Source organism: Salvelinus namaycush, chromosome 34 (assembly GCF_016432855.1).
Source record: "Salvelinus namaycush isolate Seneca chromosome 34, SaNama_1.0, whole genome shotgun sequence".
NCBI lineage: Eukaryota > Metazoa > Chordata > Actinopteri > Salmoniformes > Salmonidae > Salvelinus > Salvelinus namaycush.
The window spans coordinates 18,362,363-18,384,975 of record NC_052340.1 but is presented as its reverse complement, the minus strand read 5'-3'; the positions used below and the strand labels follow the sequence as shown (position 1 = coordinate 18,384,975).

The window sequence follows — 22,613 nt, the reverse complement described above, 5'->3', positions numbered from 1 at the left end:
CACTAAGTTAAAGCTTGGTCGCAAATGGGTATTCCAAATGGACAATGACCCCAAGCATACTTCCAAAGTTGTGGAAAAATGCCTTAAGGACAACAAAGTCAAGGTTTTGGAGTGGCCATCACAAAGCCCTGACCTCAATCCTATAGACAATTTGTGGGCAGAACTGAAAAAGTGTGTGCGAGTAAGGAGGCCTACAAACCTGACTCAGTTACACCAGCTCTGTCAGGAGGAATGGGTCAAAATTCACCAAACTTATTGTGGGAAGCTTGTGGAAGGCTACCCGAAACGTTTGACCCAAGTTAAACAATTTAAAGGCAATGCTACCAAATACTAATTGAGTGTATGTAAACTTCTGACCCACTGGGGATGTGATGAAAGAAATAAAAGCTGAAATAAATCATTCTCTCTAATATTATTCTGACATTTCACATTCTTAAAATAAAGTGGTGATCCTAACTGACCTAAGACAGGGCATTTTTACTAGGATTAAATGTCAGGAATTGTGAAAAACTGAGTTTAAATGTATTTGGCTAAGGTGTATGTAAACTTCCGACTTCAACTGTAACTACTGGAACTACACACTACTTTTATTTGCAAAAATATAAGATTGTCTACTTCACCAATCATTTCCTTTCTTTTTCAGCATCAGACCTGCCTCGTTCACACTGGAAACATTGTCGCGTTTAATATGTTAAATTACACTTTATGTTACCATATGACCCCAAAGTGATCATCTGTTCTTGCAATTTGTAGAGTCTATGACATTTCAAATTTACATAACTTCATCTAAACTACTTCATGAAAAATGTACTACTTTTTCAAAGTAACGTTAGTTACAGAAACAATATTTTTCTTAAGGGTAGCTTTAGTCCACCTTAACTTCTTCTAATGTGAAGTAATTGGTATCTTCCCCAACACTGCATCTATAAACATACTGAACGGGCTATCTAGCGAAGGTTGTTGAGAAGGAACTGTGGTATAGGCACTACTATGACTTACCAAAACCCATTGCTAACCCATCCTCTGGAGCTGTCCGTTTTAGTTTGGCTCACTTTGATAAATCATTTAAAGAGAAATATAAGTGATTCTTGGAACCTCAAGAAAATGTAGACCTGGCCGTACATTCAGCTACTTTCAATGGGATACATGCATTTCACTATGTTAGATTTATGGAATGAATGGTCGCTGTTGTAAGAATGCTGGTCACCCACATATTGGTGTTGACCTGTTGAGACCAAGCAGGGAAGAATGAAAGTAAAATGATGTTGTCTGACAGTTTGTTACAATGTCAAAAATATTGATTGTACTATAGTTATGAATAGTATATACTGTATATATAACAAAATCCTATTAGTGGAAATTTCAATAAAACTATGTTGCTAAGCTACAGCTGACCGAGTTTGTGGGGTGGGATGTACAACACCAAGGTGATGCCTGATATATCTTTGGCAGTTTGTTTCTCTACTGTATATATTCACAAAATTATGTTAGCATTTATAAGTATTTTTTCTGTTAAAGAGCATTCCACATGAATCACATACATTCCTATATTTTAAATAAATGTATTAGCTATGATCAGAAGCAAAAGTGGCACAGTATCCTGGAGGTAAGTTAGTAGGATTCTCCCAGCCAGTGTGAATGGACCAGTCTCTAACTCTATGCTGCCCTGTTTGGGTGTCTGTGAGGGATCTACAGCCACAGTGGGCATAATCATCAGTAGAGAAACATAGGGAATGTACCACTGTCCCCATCCTTTCCTGGCTGCCTCTCACTACAACACGAGCTGTTGAGAAAAAAGAGCTCTGTTATGGTTGTTGTTGTGAAGACACAACTTGACAATGCATCCAGATAAGACGTCTTGATGAGGAATGATATCAGTAACCGAACAAAACAAAAAACAAACACAACCGCCAGTTTACAGCCATGTCGCTCTCGGTGTCATTCAGTGAAGAACTTTTTGACGTTGTGTGTGCCATTTAGCGCCATGCTAGGCCTGCTCCGGGGGAAGAAGTCGGCACGGAGAAGACGATAAAAGTAGATCAAGATCATGGTGTTCATGAGGGTCATGGTAACCAGGAAGTAGCCTCCTTTGTCCATCCAGGAGTAGTTCTGGACGATGTAATACGTGAGGTAGAACTGTGCGCTGAGGCGGAAGACGACATATGTGAAGACGTTGAGGAACTTGTTGATTTGGTACAGAGGGGACGACTGCTGTGATGCTAGCTTCAGCATTAGCCTCAAATGCAGGGTGACACTGTTAACCTCCACAAAGAGAGCCACCACAGCACCTGCCACGTAGAGGTGCGAGTACAGAGAATACAGGAAGCACCAGAGCACCTGAGGAAGGGAAGGACAGAGAGAAAGGGGTTAATATATACCAATGACACTCTGCCACCTTACAGCAGTAAGGCTATTGGGATACCGTAATCTTTGCAATAGTAAAACTGGAGAAAAAACTATTTATATTGAATTTATTGAATATACTGTATGATTAATGGATCCCCAAAAAACACTATCAACTATCACGATCAACTAGTGGTCTTTAGATGTTCCAGTATGTGCCATGTTAGAGAAGTTGGGACATACATGCCCACTGACTGATCAGAGACACAGGGAAGCGCAGCTCAGTGTGTGCCTCTGATCAGTGGCAAGATGCACTGTGTTCAACACAACACAGATCCCCCCACACAATGGTGGGTGTTGCTCCCCTGCAGTCAGTGGACGGGCACACAGGAGCATTCATTTAGAATAGGCCCTCGCTGTGGCACCTTTAAAATTCCACTACTGACACATTAAAATCCCCCAAGGAGGATTGCGATATCTCTTAGCAGCATACAATATTAAAATTCCTTCACAGCTCACATTGTTTCACTTCCATAGATGTGAATTGAAACAAAGTGTGAGTGCAGCGATCAGTCTGGTTTCACAAGGCCATAAAACAACATTTAAATACTGTGTATCTAACCTTCAGACACAATCTACCAGTAGCTGCTATAACCACTTACCTATGGTCTCTTTTTTTATTATCTTACCAGGTAGTGGGTACAAACTGAAACAATAAAAAGTCAATTATCTTACCAGGACATGATGAATTAAGAACTCCCAGGATCCTCTTGCGTGTCCAGTTAGGATGATGTCACCTGCATCCTGAACAAAGTATCCTGTCAAAGGAAAGTAAAAATCAATGCCTCGGTCTCTCTAGGCCTTTTGGAGTGCCCTAAATCAAATTTTATTCATCACATAAACAGGTGTAGACTAACAGTGAAATGCTTCATTATGGGCCCTTCCAAAAAATTCTGAGAAAGAAAATGGAGAAACAATAGAAAAGTAAAACGTGTAATAATAAATACACAATGAGTAACGATAACTTGGCTATATACTGTACATGGAGTATCAGTACCAAGTCAATGTGCAGATATATTAGATAGCTTTTAGATACAGTATCTAATCTTAGGCCACGTTCCAATGTGCATACCAGCATACCCCTTTGAATGCATGCCCAATACATTGCTTCATTTAAATTCTATGCAGTGTGGATATTGGAACAGAGCCTGAGATTCTATTTCTATGGATTACTTATCATGGTCCAAACAACAGATGAAGGCCATCTAAATGGTTGATAACAGTGGTACCAGAAAGAAATTGTCAGGACTTCCCTGTCCTACGTACATCAGTGTAGAGAAATATATTGGACTGTACTGGCATAGTCCATCCTAGTTATCATATGTATTACACTTGATAGGCAAACACAGAGAAACTGCTTTACACTGGATTTCAAAATGAGTGTTGTGTGAACCTCTATATAAGCCAAACAGTCTCAATGGAATGGAAGGTTTGTGGTTGTCAGGCTGGCTCTCCTTAGACCTGCATGCATGCGAGACACATGGAATAATAACACCCAACACTAGTCACATCTTGTCATCACATCTTTCAGCAGCGCTCTTGACTGCTGGGTCTTTAGGGGATTAGTTTTGGTGCCCATAGCGATCTGAGGGTGTGGCCCATCCCCTATTTGATCCCGGTGAGATGGGAAGATCTGCATTGTTCATTCTCTCAACCTGGTTGCCACTGAAATGTGGGAGAGTATCTAGTTTCCCAGGATATACCAGCTTTTACTAGGAAAAAGGGATGGAGGGGGATAGTATAGTGTGTTCTGTGTGAGCACGTGCTCCGAATTCATTCCATGCCTTTTAACTTATTTTTTTTATTTGATCAAGCCAGACCGAAGCCTTTATAACAAAGTTCAACATTGGAGTGATAGTCTCAAAATAGCATGTTTACAGATTCCCCACGATGAACCCTACTCTCCCATACCAGTGGTGGTCAATGTTCATAGTTCAATAAAGGTAAACTGGGAATGAATTAACTATTTCACACAGCTCTTTTAGCAGCCATCTTTAAAGGGGTAGTGACTGACCTGATGAGATGCAGATGAGTATGTAGGCTGGGGCCGTGTAGAAGGAGTGAATGTTGGTTGCCATCTCAGGCCAGATGATCACACTGGAGAGTACAGGGATACATGGTTATAGACAGTTAGGTCTGAGTTCTTCTCATTCAGACGCACATGGCTCGCTTGTCCAAGCAGCTTGTTGAATATAGCTGCTTTCACTTTCTTATGAAACAACTGTTGATACATCTATTAGTATACTATATTGTATAGCCTGCCAATGTATGTATGTGTTGTAGTCAGCTAGCTATACAAGTAGCATAGCTATATGTAAAAATATATATATACTTGTACTACAAAAACGTGTGTAACAATGAAATAACAGCTTTTACGACAGTCTAGCCAGCAGGTTTTTCCAGTTCACCTACTTGCTCTCTTTGAAATAGGCTACTTACCAAGCTCATGATTGGATCGTTTAAAAAATATATATATTTGTCTATGGCGTGACACTAAGGTAGGCTAATTGACTTGAGTGGATTCACAAGAATAGGCTATTTTTCTAGTGTCAAAACAGATGTGCTTTCTAAACTGCCACAATCTGAATCTGATTAAGGCGCCATCGTTGCTGACTCAATATTTGGCTAACCTCGGACACATATTGATAGTTATTAACTACAAAGGGGAACATTTACTGCCCTAATCAGCTACTCTAAACTACAAGCATGACATTAACACCTCATCTTGCTCATCTAGACCACAGCCTGTCGTTTTCAAATGGTAACAAATTAGTCATAGTGGGAAGAATAAGCAAGGAGGTGGGCAGAGCCAAGCACGAGCTAGCGAGATCCTACTGGTGTGTTCTAGCATACATTTGCATATTTCCATTAGGGAATGCTTTCTCTGTGAAGTGTGTGTGTGCAATAATTAGCCTTTGCACTCATAAACAGCACAATTTCAAAAACCTTTGGTAAAGGGTAAAGTCTACAAAACTTAGTCCACTCTGTTCGTAACAGATTCTAGTTTTGTGAACAGAAAACTGTAGAGATCAAATGTTTCGTCAATGAGAAAATGACAATGTCGGACAAAATCCATCTCATTCCATCTTCCATATTTGGTAGTGAGTGGAAACGCCAAGCGGATGCTTCACATTTATGCATTTGGTGAAATATCTGTCTCATTGTTCCATCTGTGGTATTGCAGAGCTCAACAAGTATTTATTTCCTGAGGATGCCATTTTGTAAGCTGTACTGTGGTATTTAACTCCCCACTTGAGAATGCCTTAGTCTCCCCACCCTTCCCCTGTCTCCCCCATCTCCCCCTCTCCCCTGCCAGTGAGTGTTACTGCTCTGCACCACACACCCTTAAATAACACAACGTCATGTGGATCCACTATGAATGAACAATGGTGTCCCAGTGCAGAGTGACTCACCAGGTCACAGCCCAAGTCCCTGTCAGGAGGGAGTGGACCATAGAGACCGAGAGGTTCCTCCACTTCCAGGAGCGGAAGTCATCCACCGCCACCACTTTGGGCACAGGCAGGTTCTGTAGTAGTCGGTGGGCCACCCGGAACATCAGAGCGCACACCAACACAGACAGTCCAGTGTGCCGCTGCAACACAGGAAGCAAGGCCTCCATTTTCTTCTCCTACCCCTCTCTCTCTTTTTACTCTCTTCTTCCTTGTTCTTCGTCTGTTTCACGTCAGCTGCTTATCGCCACGGCTCTTCTCACACCTCCACGGTCCGTTGGCGAGTACGTGTGAGGGGAGAGTTCTCCTCAGGACAGTCACAGCTCCAGGGGTTTGAAGGGAGTCAATGTTCTAGATATGGTATTTCCCCCTTGTGCTTTCAGAACTACTCACAGAGAATAGGCGCAGCTTGTCTCACGTTACACACTTCCTAGGCTCAGAGGGAGGCTAGCTAGGGCTCCCTTAAACAGCTCATTCCAATTCCACAGATGTGTTCCCCCTCTCGTAGTGTGTTGCCACTCAACCAGTCTGTTCGTGTCTGACTGTGACTAGAGGGAACGGGGAGTGGTGGAGAGGGAGTGGTGTGGGTGGTGGCCTACTTCCAGAAAACAAGAGAATCAAGGGAGGGGCCACTCATCTTACTTAACAAAACACAAACAAGAAGATTGAACTATATGACAGGGCTAAAAACATTATCAGGGTATATATTGTTAACTTACTATGAAACAATGTTCTTTGTTTCTCTGGAAAATGATCACCGTCACAGATCAGGCTGTATAAAATGTGAATTTATGAGGTTTGATACAAAGAAGGAATTTGTCAACTTCAATTGAATTTGTTAGCCAACGAGAGCACAGATCTGAAACAAAATATTTTCTCACTAAAATGTAAATACAAATCCAGCAACTAATTTGTTTAGACTAACAGCTAACTTTGAAAAGAGTGAAACTAACACCCCCTAGATTAGTGAGAACCTGTACTGCTCCATAAACCACTGTCTTGTTCTCCCACCACTTTTTCAATAAACAGAGCATACACTCCCCACAGCTGGCCTCTCTGGCCCCAGTGGGGGAGGGGAAAAGGAAGTGAGGTGGAGGGTGTAACAGTGGAAATATCCCAGGGCATGCACACTCAAATCAAATCAAACGTTATTTGTCACATGCACCGAATTCAACAAGTGTAGACCTTCCCGTGAAATGCTTACTTACAAGCCTTTAACCAACAGTGCAGTTCAAGAAAGAGTTAAGAAAATATTTACCAAATAAACTAAAGTTAAAGATAATAAAATGTAACAACAAAATACCAATTACGAGGCTATATACTGGGGTTACCGGTACAGAGTCAATGTGCGGGGGTACAGGTTAGTCGAGGTAATTTGTACATGTAGGTAGGGGTGAAGTGACTATGCATAGATAATAAACAACGAGTAGCAGCAGTGTACAAGACAAATGGAGGGGAAGGGGGGGGTCAATGTAAATAGTCCAGTGGCAATTTCTTTAATTGTTCAGCAGTCTTATGGCTTGGGGGTAGAAGCTGTTAATGAGCCTTTTGGTCCTAGACTTGGCATTCCGGTAACGCTTGCCATGCGGTAGCAGAGAAAACAGTCTATGACTTGGGTGACTGGAGTCTTTGACAATTTTTTGGCCTTTCCTCTGACGCCGCCAAGTATTTAGGTCCTAGATGGCAGGAAGCTTGGCCCCAGTGATGTACTGGGCTGCACGCACTACCCTCTATAGCGACTTATGGTCAGATGCCGAGGAGTTGCCATACCAGGTGGTGATGCAACCGGTCAGGATGCTCTCAATGGTGCAGCTGTAGAACTTTTTTAGCCCTCTTCACGACTGTCTTGGTGTGCTTGGACCATGATAGTTCGTTGGTGATGTGGACACCAAGGAACTTGAAATTCTCGACCCGCTCCACTACAGCCCCGTCAATGTTAATGGAGGCCTGTTAGGCCCACCTTTTCCTGTAATCCATGATCAGCTCCTTTGTCTTGCTCACATTGAGGGAGAGGTTGTTGTCCTGGCACCACACTGCCAGGTCTCTGACCTCCTCCCTATAGGTGGTCTCATCATTGTCTGTGATCAGGCCTACAACTGTTGTGTCATCAGCAAACTTCATGATGGTGTTGGAGCCGTGTTTGGCCACGTAGTCGTGGGTGAACAGGGAGTACAGGAGGGGACTAAGTACATACCCCTGAGGGACCCCAGTGTTGTGGATCAGCGTGACAGACGTGTTGTAGCCTACCCTTACCACCTGGGGGTGGCCCGTCAGGAAGTCCAGGATCCAGTTGCAGAGGGTTCAGTCTCAGGGTCCTTAGCTTAGTGATGAGCTTCGTGTGCACTATGGTGTTGAACGCTGAGCTGTAGTCAATGAACAGCATTCTCACATAGGTGTTCCAGGTGGGAAAGGGCAGTGTCGTGTCTTTGGCTATGCCGGATGAAGTGATATGACATGCTATTCTATAAAATCCTTTCTCTGTAATTAATATTACCTGATTGAGCTAATCAGGTAAATGTAATTAACAAGAAAGTCGGGGCACCACGAAATTATATTTATAGAGCAGTTATCTTCCGAATAAACTCTTAAAGACTAGTAATATTTTACATCAATAGCAGTCAATATTAATCGTCACCTTATTTCAGTCTCATCTGAAAGTTGTAAATTCTTGGTTATCTTCACGAACCCTGGCTAACAAGTTGAATCAGCAATACAAAATTGGGTTTAATTATTTATTTACTAAATACCTAACTAATCACACAGAATTACATATACACAGAATTAATCATACCTTGATTACAAATTATGTCATAAAGGAAAACGTCCCTAGCGGACAGAACAGATATGACAGCTGGTTACACAAAGAAAAGGGGGTTGGGTTTGAGTGAAAGAGCGGGAAGACTGAAGAACAAAGGGAGAAGCAATGTCTCTATCGGGCCGTAGGCAGCTACTCTACCGTAAATACAGAATCTTATGCATTCTAAATTACCGGCCATTTGGAAAAGGAAAATGCAATAAATATTTACTCTGAGCTGCGCTTCAATAGGTTGGTGGTAGATGGAAGGCCGTGTTGCCCAACAGAGTCCTTTGAAGAGTGTCTCTGTTGGTGAACAAGAAACTTTGTAGTGTCGTTGTTGTGTGGTAGACGGGATACTCTGTCTGTCCTTTCCTAGCCCATGTTTACAGCGGCCGCTGCTAACTCAACGGCTAGGAGGTATCACTTCTGTAGCGAATAAGAGTTCAAAGTTCATACCATTCGCAACCAAAGCTCACGCTGAGGTTGGCTTCGTTCTGTAGTTATTATCTGAATCCTTCTGACATCGGACCGTCATCCTAATGTACCTGGAACCGGAGGTTACATTTTCTTCTAGGGCTTACAGTGGGGCAAAAAAGTATTTAGTCAGCCACCAATTGTGCAAGTTCTCCCACTTAAAAAGATGAGAGAGGCCTGTAATGTTCATCATAGGTACACTTCAACTATGACAGACAAAATGAGAAAAGAAAATCCAGAAAATCACATTGTAGGATTTTTTATGAATTTATTTGCAAATTATGGTGGAAAATAAGTATTTGGTCAATAACAAAAGTTTCTCAATACTTTGTTATATACCCTTTGTTGGCAATGACAGAGGTCAAACGTTTTCTGTAAGTCTTCACAAGGTTTTCACACACTGTTGCTGGTATTTTGGCCCATTCCTCCATGCAGATCTCCTCTAGAGCAGTGATGTTTTGGGGCTGTTGCTGGGCAACACGGACTTTCAACTCCCTCCAAAGATTTTCTATGGGGTTGAGATCTGGAGACTGGCTAGGCCACTCCAGGACCTTGAAATGCTTCTTACGAAGCCACTCCTTCGTTGCCCGGGCGGTGTGTTTGGGATCATTGTCATGCTGAAAGACCCAGCCACGTTTCATCTTCAATGCCCTTGCTGATGGAAGGAGGTTTTCACTCAAAATCTCACTATACATGGCCCCATTCATTCTTTCCTTTACACGGATCAGTCGTCCTGGTCCCTTTGCAGAAAAACAGCCCCAAAGCATGTTTCCACCCCCATGCTTCACAGTAGGTATGGTGTTCTTTGGATGCAACTCAGCATTCTTTGTCCTCCAAACACGTCGAGTTGAGTTTTTACCAAAAAGTTCTATTTTGGTTTCATCTGACCATATGACATTCTCCCAATCTTCTTCTGCATCATCCAAATGCTCTCTAGCAAACTTCAGACGGGCCTGGACATGTACTGGCTTAAGCAGGGGGACACGTCTGGCACTGCAGGATTTGAGTCCCTGGCGGCATAGTGTGTTACTGATGGTAGGCTTTGTTACTTTGGTCCCAGCTCTCTGCAGGTCATTCATTAGGTCCCCCCGTGTGGTTCTGGGATTTTTGCTCACCGTTCTTGTGATCATTTTGACCCCACGGGGTGAGATCGTGCGTGGAGCCCCAGATCGAGGGAGATTATCAGTGGTCTTGTATGTCTTCCATTTCCTAATAATTGCTCCCACAGTTGATTTCTTCAAACCAAGCTGCATACCTATTGCAGATTCAGTCTTCCCAGCCTGGTGCAGGTCTACAATTTTGTTTCTGGTGTCCTTTGACAGCTCTTTGGTCTTGGCCATAGTGGAGTTTGGAGTGTGACTGTTTGAGGTTGTGGACAGGTGTCTTTTATACTGATAACAAGTTAAAACAGGTGCCATTAATACAGGTAACGAGTGGAGGACAGAGGAGCCTCTTAAAGAAGAAGTTACAGGTCTGTGAGAGCCAGAAATCTTGCTTGTTTGTAGGTGACCAAATACTTATTTTCCACCATAATTTGCAAATAAATTCATTAAAAATCCTACAATGTGATTTTCTGGATTTTTTTTTCTCATTTTGTCTGTCATAGTTGAAGTGTACCTATGATGAAAATTACAGGCCTCTCTCATCTTTTTAAGTGGGAGAACTTGCACAATTGGTGGCTGACTAAATACTTTTTTGCCCCACTGTATATAGTGGAGGGAGAGAAGGGTGTGTTTCATAGTTTATAACCCATTGTCATGTTTTGTCTTTGATCATCATGTCTTGTCCCTGTGCTTCCCTCTGCTGGTCTTATTAGGTTCTTTCCCTCTTTCTATCCCTCTCTCTCCCCCTCCCTCTCTCCCTCTCTCGCTCTCTCTCTCTATCGTTCCGTTCCTGCTCCCAGCTGTTTCTCATTCTCCTAACGACCTCATTTACTCTTTCACACCTGTCCCCTATTTTGCCCTCTGATTAGAGTCCCTATTTCTTCCTCTGTTTTCCGCTTCTGTCCTTGTCGGATTCTTGTTTGATGTTTGCTGTTCTGTGTCCTTGTTCCGCCCTGTCGTGTTTTTGCCTTCTTCAGATGCTGCGTGTGAGCAGGTGTCTATGTCAGCTACGGCCTGTGCCTTCCTGAAGCGACCTGCAGTCTGTGGTCGCGTCTCCAGTCGTTCCTCTCTACTGACGAGAGGATTTCAGTTTCCTGTTTTGGATTTACCTTTGATAATATCCAGGAGAATCATTGTTTGTTTAATACTGGAATAAAGACTCTGTTTCTATTACGTCGCTTTTGGGTCCTCATTCACCAGCATAACAGAAGAATCCGACCAAGATGGACCCAGCGACTATGGATTCTCTCAACACTGCCGTCGAGTTCCAGGGAGCAATGCTCGGCAGACACGAGCAGGAATTGTTTGCTGCTCGTCATGCCGTTGAGACCCTGGCCGCTCAGGTCTCCGATCTCTCTGGACAGTTTCAGAGTCTTCGTCTCGTGCCACCAGCTACTTCCTGGTCTTCCGAGTCTCCGGAACCTAGGGTTAATAACCCACCATGTTACTCTGGGCAGCCCACTGAGTGTCGCTCCTTTCTCACCCAGTGTGATATTGTGTTCTCTCTCCAGCCCAACACGTACTCAAGAGAGAGAGCTCGGATCGCTTACGTCATATCACTCCTTACTGGTCGGGCTCGGGAGTGGGGCACAGCTATCTGGGAGGCAAGGGCTGAGTGTTCTAACGATTATCAGAACTTTAAAGAGGAGATGATACGGGTTTTTGATCGTTCAGTTTTTGGGAAGGAGGCTTCCAGGGCCCTGGCTTCCCTATGTCAAGGTGATCGATCCATAACGGATTACTCTATAGAGTTTCGCACTCTTGCTGCCTCCAGTGACTGGAACGAGCCGGCGTTGCTCGCTCGTTTTCTGGAGGGACTTCACGCTGAGGTTAAGGATGAGATTCTCTCCCGGGAGGTTCCTTCCAGCGTGGACTCTTTGATTGCACTCGCCATCCGCATAGAACGACGGATAGATCTTCGTCACCGAGCTCGTGGAAGAGAGCTCGCGTTAACGGTGCTTCCCCTCTCCGCATCTCAACCATCTCCTCCCACCGGCTCAGAGACTGAGCCCATGCAGCTGGGAGGTATTCGCATCTCGACTAAGGAGAGGGAACGGAGAATCACCAACCGCCTTTGCCTCTATTGCGGTTCTGCTGGACATTTTGTCATGTCATGTCCAGTAAAAGCCAGAGCTCATCAGTAAGCGGAGGGCTACTGGTGAGCGCTACTACTCAAGTCTCTCCATCAAGATCCTGTACTACCTTGTCGGTCCATCTACGCTGGACCGGTTCGGCTGCTTCCTGCAGTGCTTTGATAGACTCTGGGGCTGAGGGTTGTTTTATGGACGAAGCATGGGCTCGGAAACATGACATTCCTCTCAGACAGTTAGGGAAGCCCACGCCCATGTTCGCCTTAGATGGTAGTCTTCTCCCCAGTATCAGATGTGAGACACTACCTTTAACCCTCACAGTATCTGGTAACCACAGTGAGACCATTTCCTTTTTGATTTTTCGTTCACCTTTTACACCTGTTGTTTTGGGTCATCCCTGGCTAGTATGTCATAATCCTTCTATTAATTGGTCTAGTAATTCTATCCTATCCTGGAACGTTTCTTGTCATGTGAAGTGTTTAATGTCTGCTATCCCTCCTGTTTCTTCTGTCCCCTCTACTCAGGAGGAACCTGGTGATTTGACAGGAGTGCCGGAGGAATATCATGATCTACGCACGGTCTTCAGTCGGTCCAGAGCCAACTCTCTTCCTCCTCACCGGTCGTATGATTGTTGTATTGATCTCCTTCCGGGGACCACTCCCCCTCGGGGTAGACTATACTCTCTGTCGGCTCCCGAACGTAAGGCTCTCGAGGATTATCTGTCTGTTTCTCTCGACGCCGGTACCGTGGTGCCTTCTTCCTCTCCCGCCGGAGCGGGGTTTTTCTTTGTTAAGAAGAAGGACGGTACTCTGCGCCCCTGCGTGGATTATCGAGGGCTGAATGACATAACGGTTAAGAATCGTTATCCGCTTCCCCTTATGTCGTCAGCCTTCGAGATTCTGCAGGGAGCCAGGTGCTTTACTAAGTTGGACCTTCGTAACGCTTACCATCTCGTACGCATCAGAGAGGGGGACGAGTGGAAAACGGCGTTTAACACTCCGTTAGGGCATTTTGAATACCGGGTTCTGCCGTTCGGTCTCGCTAATGCTCCAGCTGTCTTTCAGGCATTAGTTAATGATGTACTGAGAGACATGCTGAACATCTTTGTTTTCGTTTACCTTGACGATATCCTGATTTTTTCACCGTCACTCGAGATTCATGTTCAGCACGTTCGACGTGTACTCCAGCGCCTTTTAGAGAATTGTCTCTACGTGAAGGCTGAGAAGTGCGCCTTTCATGTCTCCTCTGTCACATTTCTCGGTTCTGTTATTTCCGCTGAAGGCATTCAGATGGATCCCGCTAAGGTCCAGGCTGTCAGCGATTGGCCCGTTCCTAAGTCACGTGTCGAGTTGCAGCGCTTTCTCGGTTTCGCTAATTTCTATCGGCGTTTCATTCGTAATTTCGGTCAAGTGGCTGCCCCTCTCACAGCTCTGACTTCTGTCAAGACTTGCTTTAAGTGGTCCGGTTCCGCCCAGGGAGCTTTTGATCTCCTCAAGAAGCGTTTTACATCCGCCCCTATCCTTGTTACTCCTGACGTCACTAAACAATTCATTGTAGAGGTTGACGCTTCAGAGGTGGGCGTGGGAGCCATTCTGTCCCAGCGCTTCCATTCTGACGATAAGGTCCATCCTTGCGCTTACTTTTCTCATCGCCTGTCGCCATCGGAACGCAACTATGATGTGGGTAACCGCGAACTGCTCGCCATCCGCTTAGCCATAGGCGAATGGCGACAGTGGTTGGAGGGGGCGACCGTCCCTTTTGTCGTTTGGACTGACCATAAGAACCTTGAGTACATCCGTTCTGCCAAACGACTTAATGCACGTCAAGCTCGTTGGGCGTTGTTTTTCGCTCGTTTCGAGTTCGTGATTTCCTATCGCCCGGGAAATAAGAACACCAAGCCTGATGCCTTATCTCGTCTCTTTAGTTCTTCTGTGGCTTCTACCGACCCCGAGGGGATTCTCCCTGAAGGGCGTGTTGTCGGGTTGACTGTCTGGGGAATTGAGAGACAGGTAAAGCAAGCACTCACTCACACTGCGTCGCCGCGCGCTTGTCCTAGTAACCTTCTGTTCGTTCCTGTCTCTACTCGTCTGGCTGTTCTTCAGTGGGCTCATTCTGCCAAGTTAGCTGGCCACCCCGGCGTTCGGGGTACACTTGCTTCTATTCGCCAGCGGTTTTGGTGGCCTACTCAGGAGCGGGACACGCGCCGTTTCGTGGCTGCTTGTTCGGACTGCGCGCAGACTAAGTCAGGTAACTCTCCTCCTGCCGGTCGTCTCAGACCGCTTCCCATTCCTTCTCGACCATGGTCTCACATCGCCTTAGACTTTATTACCGGTCTGCCTTCGTCTGCGGGGAAGACAGTGATTCTTACGGTTATCGATAGGTTCTCTAAGGCGGCACATTTCATTCCCCTCGCTAAGCTTCCTTCCGCTAAGGAGACGGCACAAATCATCATTGAGAATGTGTTCAGAATTCATGGCCTCCCGTTAGACGCCGTTTCAGACAGAGGCCCGCAATTCACGTCACAGTTTTGGAGGGAGTTCTGTCGTTTGATTGGTGCTTCCGTCAGTCTCTCTTCCGGGTTTCATCCCCAGTCTAACGGTCAAGCAGAAAGGGCCAATCAGTCGATTGGTCGCATATTACGCAGCCTTTCGTTTCGAAACCCTGCGTCTTGGGCAGAACAGCTCCCCTGGGCTGAGTACGCTCACAACTCGCTTCCTTCGTCTGCTACCGGGCTATCTCCGTTTCAGAGTAGTCTTGGGTACCAGCCTCCTCTGTTCTCGTCCCAGCTCGCCGAGTCCAGCGTTCCCTCCGCTCAGGCTTTTGTCCAACGTTGTGAGCGCACCTGGAGGAGGGTCAGGTCTGCACTTTGCCGTTACAGGGCGCAGACTGTGAGAGCCGCCAATAAACGTAGGATTAAGAGTCCTAGGTATTGTCGCGGTCAGAGAGTGTGGCTTTCCACTCGTAACCTTCCCCTTACGACAGCTTCTCGCAAGTTGACTCCGCGGTTCATTGGTCCGTTCCGTGTCTCTCAGGTCGTCAATCCTGTCGCTGTGCGACTGCTTCTTCCGCGACATCTTCGTCGCGTCCACCCTGTCTTCCATGTCTCCTGTGTCAAGCCTTTTCTTCGCGCCCCCGTTCGTCTTCCCTCCCCCCCCCCCCGTCCTTGTCGAGGGCGCACCTATTTACAAGGTACGGAGGATCATGGACATGCGTTCTCGGGGACGTGGTCACCAGTACTTAGTGGATTGGGAGGGTTACGGTCCTGAGGAGAGGAGTTGGGTTCCATCTCGGGACGTGCTGGACCGTTCGTTGATTGATGATTTCCTTCGTTGCCGCCAGGGTTCCTCCTCGAGTGCGCCAGGAGGCGCTCGGTGAGTGGGGGGGTACTGTCATGTTTTGTCTTTGATCATCATGTCTTGTCCCTGTGCTTCCCTCTGCTGGTCTTATTAGGTTCTTTCCCTCTTTCTATCCCTCTCTCTCCCCCTCCCTCTCTCCCTCTCTCGCTCTCTCTCTCTATCGTTCCGTTCCTGCTCCCAGCTGTTTCTCATTCTCCTAACGACCTCATTTACTCTTTCACACCTGTCCCCTATTTTGCCCTCTGATTAGAGTCCCTATTTCTTCCTCTGTTTTCCGCTTCTGTCCTTGTCGGATTCTTGTTTGATGTTTGCTGTTCTGTGTCCTTGTTCCGCCCTGTCGTGTTTTTGCCTTCTTCAGATGCTGCGTGTGAGCAGGTGTCTATGTCAGCTACGGCCTGTGCCTTCCTGAAGCGACCTGCAGTCTGTGGTCGCGTCTCCAGTCGTTCCTCTCTACTGACGAGAGGATTTCAGTTTCCTGTTTTGGATTTACCTTTGATAATATCCAGGAGAATCATTGTTTGTTTAATACTGGAATAAAGACTCTGTTTCTATTATGTCGCTTTTGGGTCCTCATTCACCAGCATAACACCCATGTCTCTTCACAGGGGCGGGCCGCTGATTGAGCATAGCTCTAATCTTATGAAAACCCAATTCTCTCATTTGGAAGCTAAAATTTACATGTAATCTTTTCACAAATAGTTTCATTTAAATTGCATTTAAATTGCACAACAATTCCATGTGAATCTGATAACTATAATGTGTAGACTTTCCCAGATACAGTTTATGTCGTCCTGTCATCAGTCATAATGTCTCGGATGACAACCAAACTGACATTATATTCATTAAGTACCAACGCATATTTTCAACTGGTTCTAATACCGAAATATGGTTCCTTTCCCTCCACTTGTTTGATGTTCCCAGACTCTCTATGTTTAACAAAGGCTATTCAAGAGTCCCTCAGCCGAGTCAAGAGAGAGGGAAGGGAGAAAGGTATTTATCGGGGGGTCATAAACCTTACCCACAGGCCAACATCATGACAGCAGTGTGGAGTGCGTTTGAGATTGCGTCATCTGTGGATCAGTTAGGGCGCTGTGCGAATTGTAGTGGGTCTAAGGTATATGGGAGGATGCTGTTGATGTGAGCCATGACCAGCCTTTCAAAGCACTTCCTTGCTACCGACGTGAGTGCTACGGGGCGGTAATTTTAGGCAGGTTGCCTTCGCTTCTTTGGGCACAGAGACTATGGTGGTCTGCTTGAAACATGTAGGTATTACAGACTCAGTCAGGGAGAAGTTGAAAATATCAGTGAAGACACTTGACAGTTGGTCCGCGCATGCTTTGAGTACACGTCCTGGTAATTCGTCTGGCACTGCGGCTTTGTGAATGTTGGCCTATTTAAAGGTCTTGCTCACATCGGCAACTGAGAGCGTTATCACACAGTCGTCCAGAACAGCTGGTGCTCTCATGCATGCTTCAGTGTTGCTTGCCTCGAAGTGAGCATAAAAGGTATTTCTCTCGTCTGGTAGGCTCGCGTCACTGGGCAGCTCGCATCTGGGTTTCCCTTTGTAATCCGTAATAGTTTTCAAGCCCTGCCACATCTGACAGCGTCAGAGTCGATGTAGTAGGATTCAATCTTAATCCTTTATTGACGCTTTGCTTGTTTGATGGTTCGTCTGAGGGCATAGCGGGATTTCTTATAAGCGTCCAGATTAGTGTCCCGCTCCTTGAAAGTGGCAGCTCTAGTCTTTAGCTCGATGCGGATGTTGCCTGTAATCCATGGCTTCTGGTTGGGACATGGCCATTGGATGAATCCCGGAACATATTCCAGTCTGTGCTAGCAAAACAGCCCTGTAGTGTAGCATCCGCATCATCTGACCACTTCCGTATCAAGCGATTCACTGGTACATCCTGCTTTAGTTTTTGCTTGTAAGCAGGAATCAGGAGGATATAATTATGGTCAGATTTGCCAAATGGAGGGCGGGGGAGAACTTTGTATGCATCTCTGTGTGTGGAGTAAAGGTGGTCTAGAGTATTTATTCCTCTGGTTGCACATGTGACATGCTGGTAGAAATGAGGTAAAACTGATTTATTTTGCCTGCATTAAAGTCCCCGGCCACTAGGAGCGCCGCTTCTGGATGAGCAAATCTTGATCCATAGAATTTGGACTAAAGTACACTTCCCCCACTCTCATCCTCCTTTCACAGAATAACCTTCACTAGGTGAAGGGGGGCCAACTGAATGGCCAAGATTGTGTGCACAAGGTAGGCCTACTAAGAGGCCCCACCCTTAATTACAATTACACACACCTGCTTCTTACAGGGCAACAGAGGTGCATTCATAACAGATTTTATATGGGCAAATAAAATAAAACCCATAGAATAAAAAGGAAAGTTGTACATCTTCCTAAGTCTGAGGGTGTTTTTAACCTTCCAGACATGGAATTGTATCAACTCCCTACCCAAGGCTTTTATTTGCGACATTTAGTTAAATGCACTAAAGAGGAGCAATGGGTACATATTGAAGTTGCTCATGCTCATCCCCAGAATCTTTTCAAGTGTCTATTTTCAAAGGATAAAGCTCAGAACATTAACAACTTCATAGTTAAGAACAGTATAAATAATATGGATGAAAATTAAATGTATTCTACAAGAACCAATATCACTCCCTAAAAACACAACCCTACGGAACAATCCTTGGAGAGCTTTTCAGAATCCACAGATAAATTGGTCTGCATGGAAAACTAAAGGAATAGAAACCATAAATGACTTGGTCATATGAAATACATTTATTTCCATGACAGAATTAAAAATCATTTTTTTTATTTTACCTTTATTTAATTTAACTAGGACTGACCAATGTAGATATTTCAAAATACATGCAACTTAAAAAAGTTTCATATCAAGACATCAGAACAATCTGAGGGTATCGTATTTGAGTCAGATAAGGATAATCATATGATAGATCATATACACTGTATATACAAAACCTTTCAGAGAGCCTATCCAACAGACAATCTCAGAAAAAAAAACTATTGGAACCCAGACTTAAAAACAACTGATATTGGCATAAGATGGAGGGAATGTTGGAGCATGTGTAACAGTTTAACTTTAGTCCGTCCCCTCGCCCCGACCCGGGCGCGAACCAGGGACCCTCTGCACACATCAACAACAGTCACCCACGAAGCATCGTTACCCATCGCTCCACAAAAGCCGCGGCCCTTGCAGAGCAAGGGGAACCACTACTTCAAGGTCTCAGAGCAAGTGACGTCACCGATTGAAAGGCTATTAGCGCGCACCACCGCTAACTAGATAGCCATTTCACATCGGTTACACATGACTAAAGAAAGTACAGTTAACATACATGTACGCTTAATCCAGTGTAAACTAATGTATAGAATTTATTATACAAGAAACAAAACTTACAAATTCTACAGCACAACAGCAGTCATTCCTTAAGTGCCAAACTAACAATGACTCAATAATCCATGCTTTCTGGGAATGCTATGAAATCAAAAAATGAATGGGCGGATACTTTTTTCTTCGGTCATCTTGAAAAAACGAATACTTAAAATCTGGAACTCAACCAATCCTCCATCATTAACACAATGGAAAGGTCAAATGCTTTATTATCTACATTTTGAAAGCGCATGGGGCATGAGCACGTGGGTCTGGGCGGGTGATGTTGTGGATGTTTGTGTATGTTTTGTAAAAAATATATATATATACACATACTGATCCACTCGTAAAATTGAAAACCAGTGATAAGTTGAAACCAATTTAAACGAATGGAACAGAAAATGTAAATATTTAAACTAATACTTTATAGTTCAATTAGAACGAGTGTATTAGGTCATTACATTGATAAGCGTTATACGGACCCAGGTGACAGCAAACCCACAAGTGACGCAGAGTTTGAAGGGAAGTTGTTGCATTGTGAAGAGGATGCCGCTGAACATGGATAAATTCGGATATGAACCACTTGGGGGCACTTCATGCTTATGTCTACAGGACAAATATTTTTTAAACTCACTTTTAGAGCTTTTAGGCTCAGAGGAATCCTTTTGACAGGTATAATTAATGGTTTTGTATCCTTTTTTTCTTCAAAAGGAGGGCATGTAATATGGTCCCGTGTGGCTCAGTTGGTAGAGCATGGCGCTTGCAACGCCAGGGTTGTGGGTTCAATTCCCACGGGGGGACCAGGGTTCAATACCCACGGGGGACCAGGATGAATATGTATGAACTTTCCAATTTGTAAGTCGCTCTGGATAAGAGCGTCTGCTAAATGACTTAAATGTAAATGTAATACAACAATGCAGTTATGTTTTTGGTCATCTTGTTTGATCAAGGTCTACTGTGTGTCTGTCTGATGAGGCAACCCCACACCTGTCCTAAGTCAACTTCATGGACGAGCGGCTGCTTTGTGATTGTTGCACAACATGTGTCCATTGGACCGGACACACTCACTAACTGCACACATTCATGCAGAAACTTTACTTTGAATGACAGGACAGATTCGATTATACTGAGCCGCGGGGCACCGGGCATAGGCCCGTCACGTTATCGGGCGAAAGTGGGGAGGGAAGCGTGCCCTTCTCCAATCGAACAGTAGGCCTAATCTTCGCCTCTCGGTCATTTTGTCAACAAGGCAAAATAAATGTTAGAATTTTCTAGCAAGTTTTAATTGAGAAGTCAATGCGTTTTTATCAAAAGCAATCAATTTTGCATGGGAACAAAACAATAGTAATTTCTACAAGTGCTTAATTACGTCACTTTTGTTTTGAGACGACTTCCCCGTGGGTTTTGAAAGGGGCATCTGGCTCACACCCGGGAGTCAGCCCGGTTTTGCGGTTCCAAATCGCATGCAAATGAACTTTCAGACAATGCATAACTAGCCTACATGGGCGCCCGGACGGGATTAATCGATCCCCCCCATACTTAATAAAGGCTCCAGTAACGTTGCGCATGTGCTGGTATTTCGAATTAGGAGGTCCATTAGTTTGAGGGGTTTACATTTTCTTTGAGGTCACTAGATTTACTTTCGTAGTAAACCCAAAACAGTGTACTATACGTAGCTAGCTACAATTGTAAATTCTAAGATGATCAAACTCATTTTTGGCTAGTCACAAATTCCGATTGTGCTTGCTAACAAACAAATTAACAAGCTAGTTAGCACAATGCAACATAGTAACTATCAAGCGACGAGATAAACCAATTAATTAGTCTTCTACAGTCAGTGGCACTTACTTGGTTAAATGGGCAGGAGTTCAAGCAGCAAATTGCGGATATGCCAGCTAAACCAGATGTGATTTGTGTGCAGGAAACATGGCTCAAACCGACTGTGGCGTTTATCATACAGGGTGTTGCGGGATGTGCCGCCTTCATAAAGCAAGGATTTCCTTACAGGATGCTAGGCAAAGGTATTGAACAGGACTATGTGGGGGAGGAGGGGTGGTAGTGAACTGCTATAATCATTGACAGATATTGGACCTGGAAGGGCTCCTGAGTGGCACAGCGGTCTAAGGCACTGCATCTCAGTGCAAGAGGCGTAACTACAGTCCCCGATTCGAATCCAGGCTGAATCACATCCGGCCGTGATTGGGAGTCGTATAGGCCCAGCCTCGTCCGTGTTTGGCCGGGGTAAGCCATCATTGTAAATAAGAATTGGACTTGCCTAGTTAAATTTAAAAAACGTGCTGGGTGGAGGGCCAGGATAGAAGTAAGGTAATGTGGTGCCCACAAAATGCTCATAGTCAGAAAGGTACAGGAAGCAATTGATTAAGTAGAGTTGTGGTGATTTCATGTTCTCAAGAGAACTCAGACAGTGTTGTTTACCAGGAGGAAGGTGAGGTATGCTTGAGGTTATATGGGAGAAACTTGGAGAGGATGGGGGCCTTCAGGTTCTTTGTGGTATATTTTGACACTAGACTGTTCTGGGCAGAACACATTGAGAGAGTGGTGTACGAAGGTGCTAAATGTGATGTGATGTCTGATGGGAAAGGAGTGGGGGGCTGGGCGTTCCTCATTGAAGACCATGTATGTTGCATTGATCTGATCTGTAATAGACTATGGCAGTATAGCATATGGTTCTGCAGCCCAGACCTCATTGGAAAGGCTAGATGTCATACAGGGTCAAGGACTCAGAATATGTAGTGGGGTGTTTCAGACCTCCCCAGTGGCTGCACTACAGGTGGAGATGGAGGATATGCCATTGCTGATTAGGAGACATCAGCTGGCAATTAATTATTGGGTCAATCTACAGTGACATGGGGTGTCTCATCCTGCAAAAAGGATTTTACAGACATGCTGGGAACATGAGCGAGGACAGAACACAAGCTTTGGGTGGGTGGGTAATACCAGGCGAGGGGACTGTATGGAATGGAGTTTAGTTCAACAGTAGATATTCCCGCCTCCAGTAGTTGATCTAGAAGTGTTGTAAAGACTACAGAAAGATATGGAGGGTGTTGATCCATCTGATTTGTTTAATAGACACCTGGATACTGTGTATCAGGATTTTGTGGCCATTTACAAAGATGGTTCAAAAGATCTAAGGACAGGATGTACTGGGTCAGCATTCGTAGTGCAGAATGTGAGGTGGCAGTCAGGAAACGTATTACAGATAATCTGGCTGTATATATGTGAGAATGTTATTCATTGACTACAGCTCAGCGTTCAACACCATAGTGCCCTCAAAGCTCATCAATAAGCTAAGGACCCTGAGACTAAACACCTCCCTCTGCAACTGGATCCTGGACTTCCTGACAGGCTGCCCCCAGGTGGTAAGGGTAGGTAACAACACATCCGCCACGCTGATCCTCAACACAGGGGCCCCTCGGGTGCATGCTCAGTCCCCTCCTGTACTTACTGTTCACTCATGACTGCACGGCCAGGCACGACTCCAACACCATCATTAAGTTTGCAGACAACACAACAGTGGTAGGCCTGA

At 44.9% G+C, this 22,613-nt stretch overlaps 1 protein-coding gene across 1 annotated transcript; it reads right to left on the bottom strand.

Moving 5' to 3' along the window:
• Positions 1 to 493: 493 nt before the first annotated feature.
• Positions 494 to 6,399, bottom strand: LOC120028670 (TLC domain-containing protein 1-like). The gene is made up of 4 exons (XM_038973881.1): positions 5,817 to 6,399; positions 4,418 to 4,500; positions 3,079 to 3,161; positions 494 to 2,337 (listed from the first exon to the last, which is right to left on the bottom strand). Exons 1-4 carry the CDS (start codon positions 6,020 to 6,022, stop codon positions 1,939 to 1,941), a joined length of 771 nt encoding a protein of 256 aa, XP_038829809.1. The 5' UTR covers positions 6,023 to 6,399; the 3' UTR covers positions 494 to 1,938.
• Between the last annotated feature and the right edge of the window lie 16,214 nt (positions 6,400 to 22,613).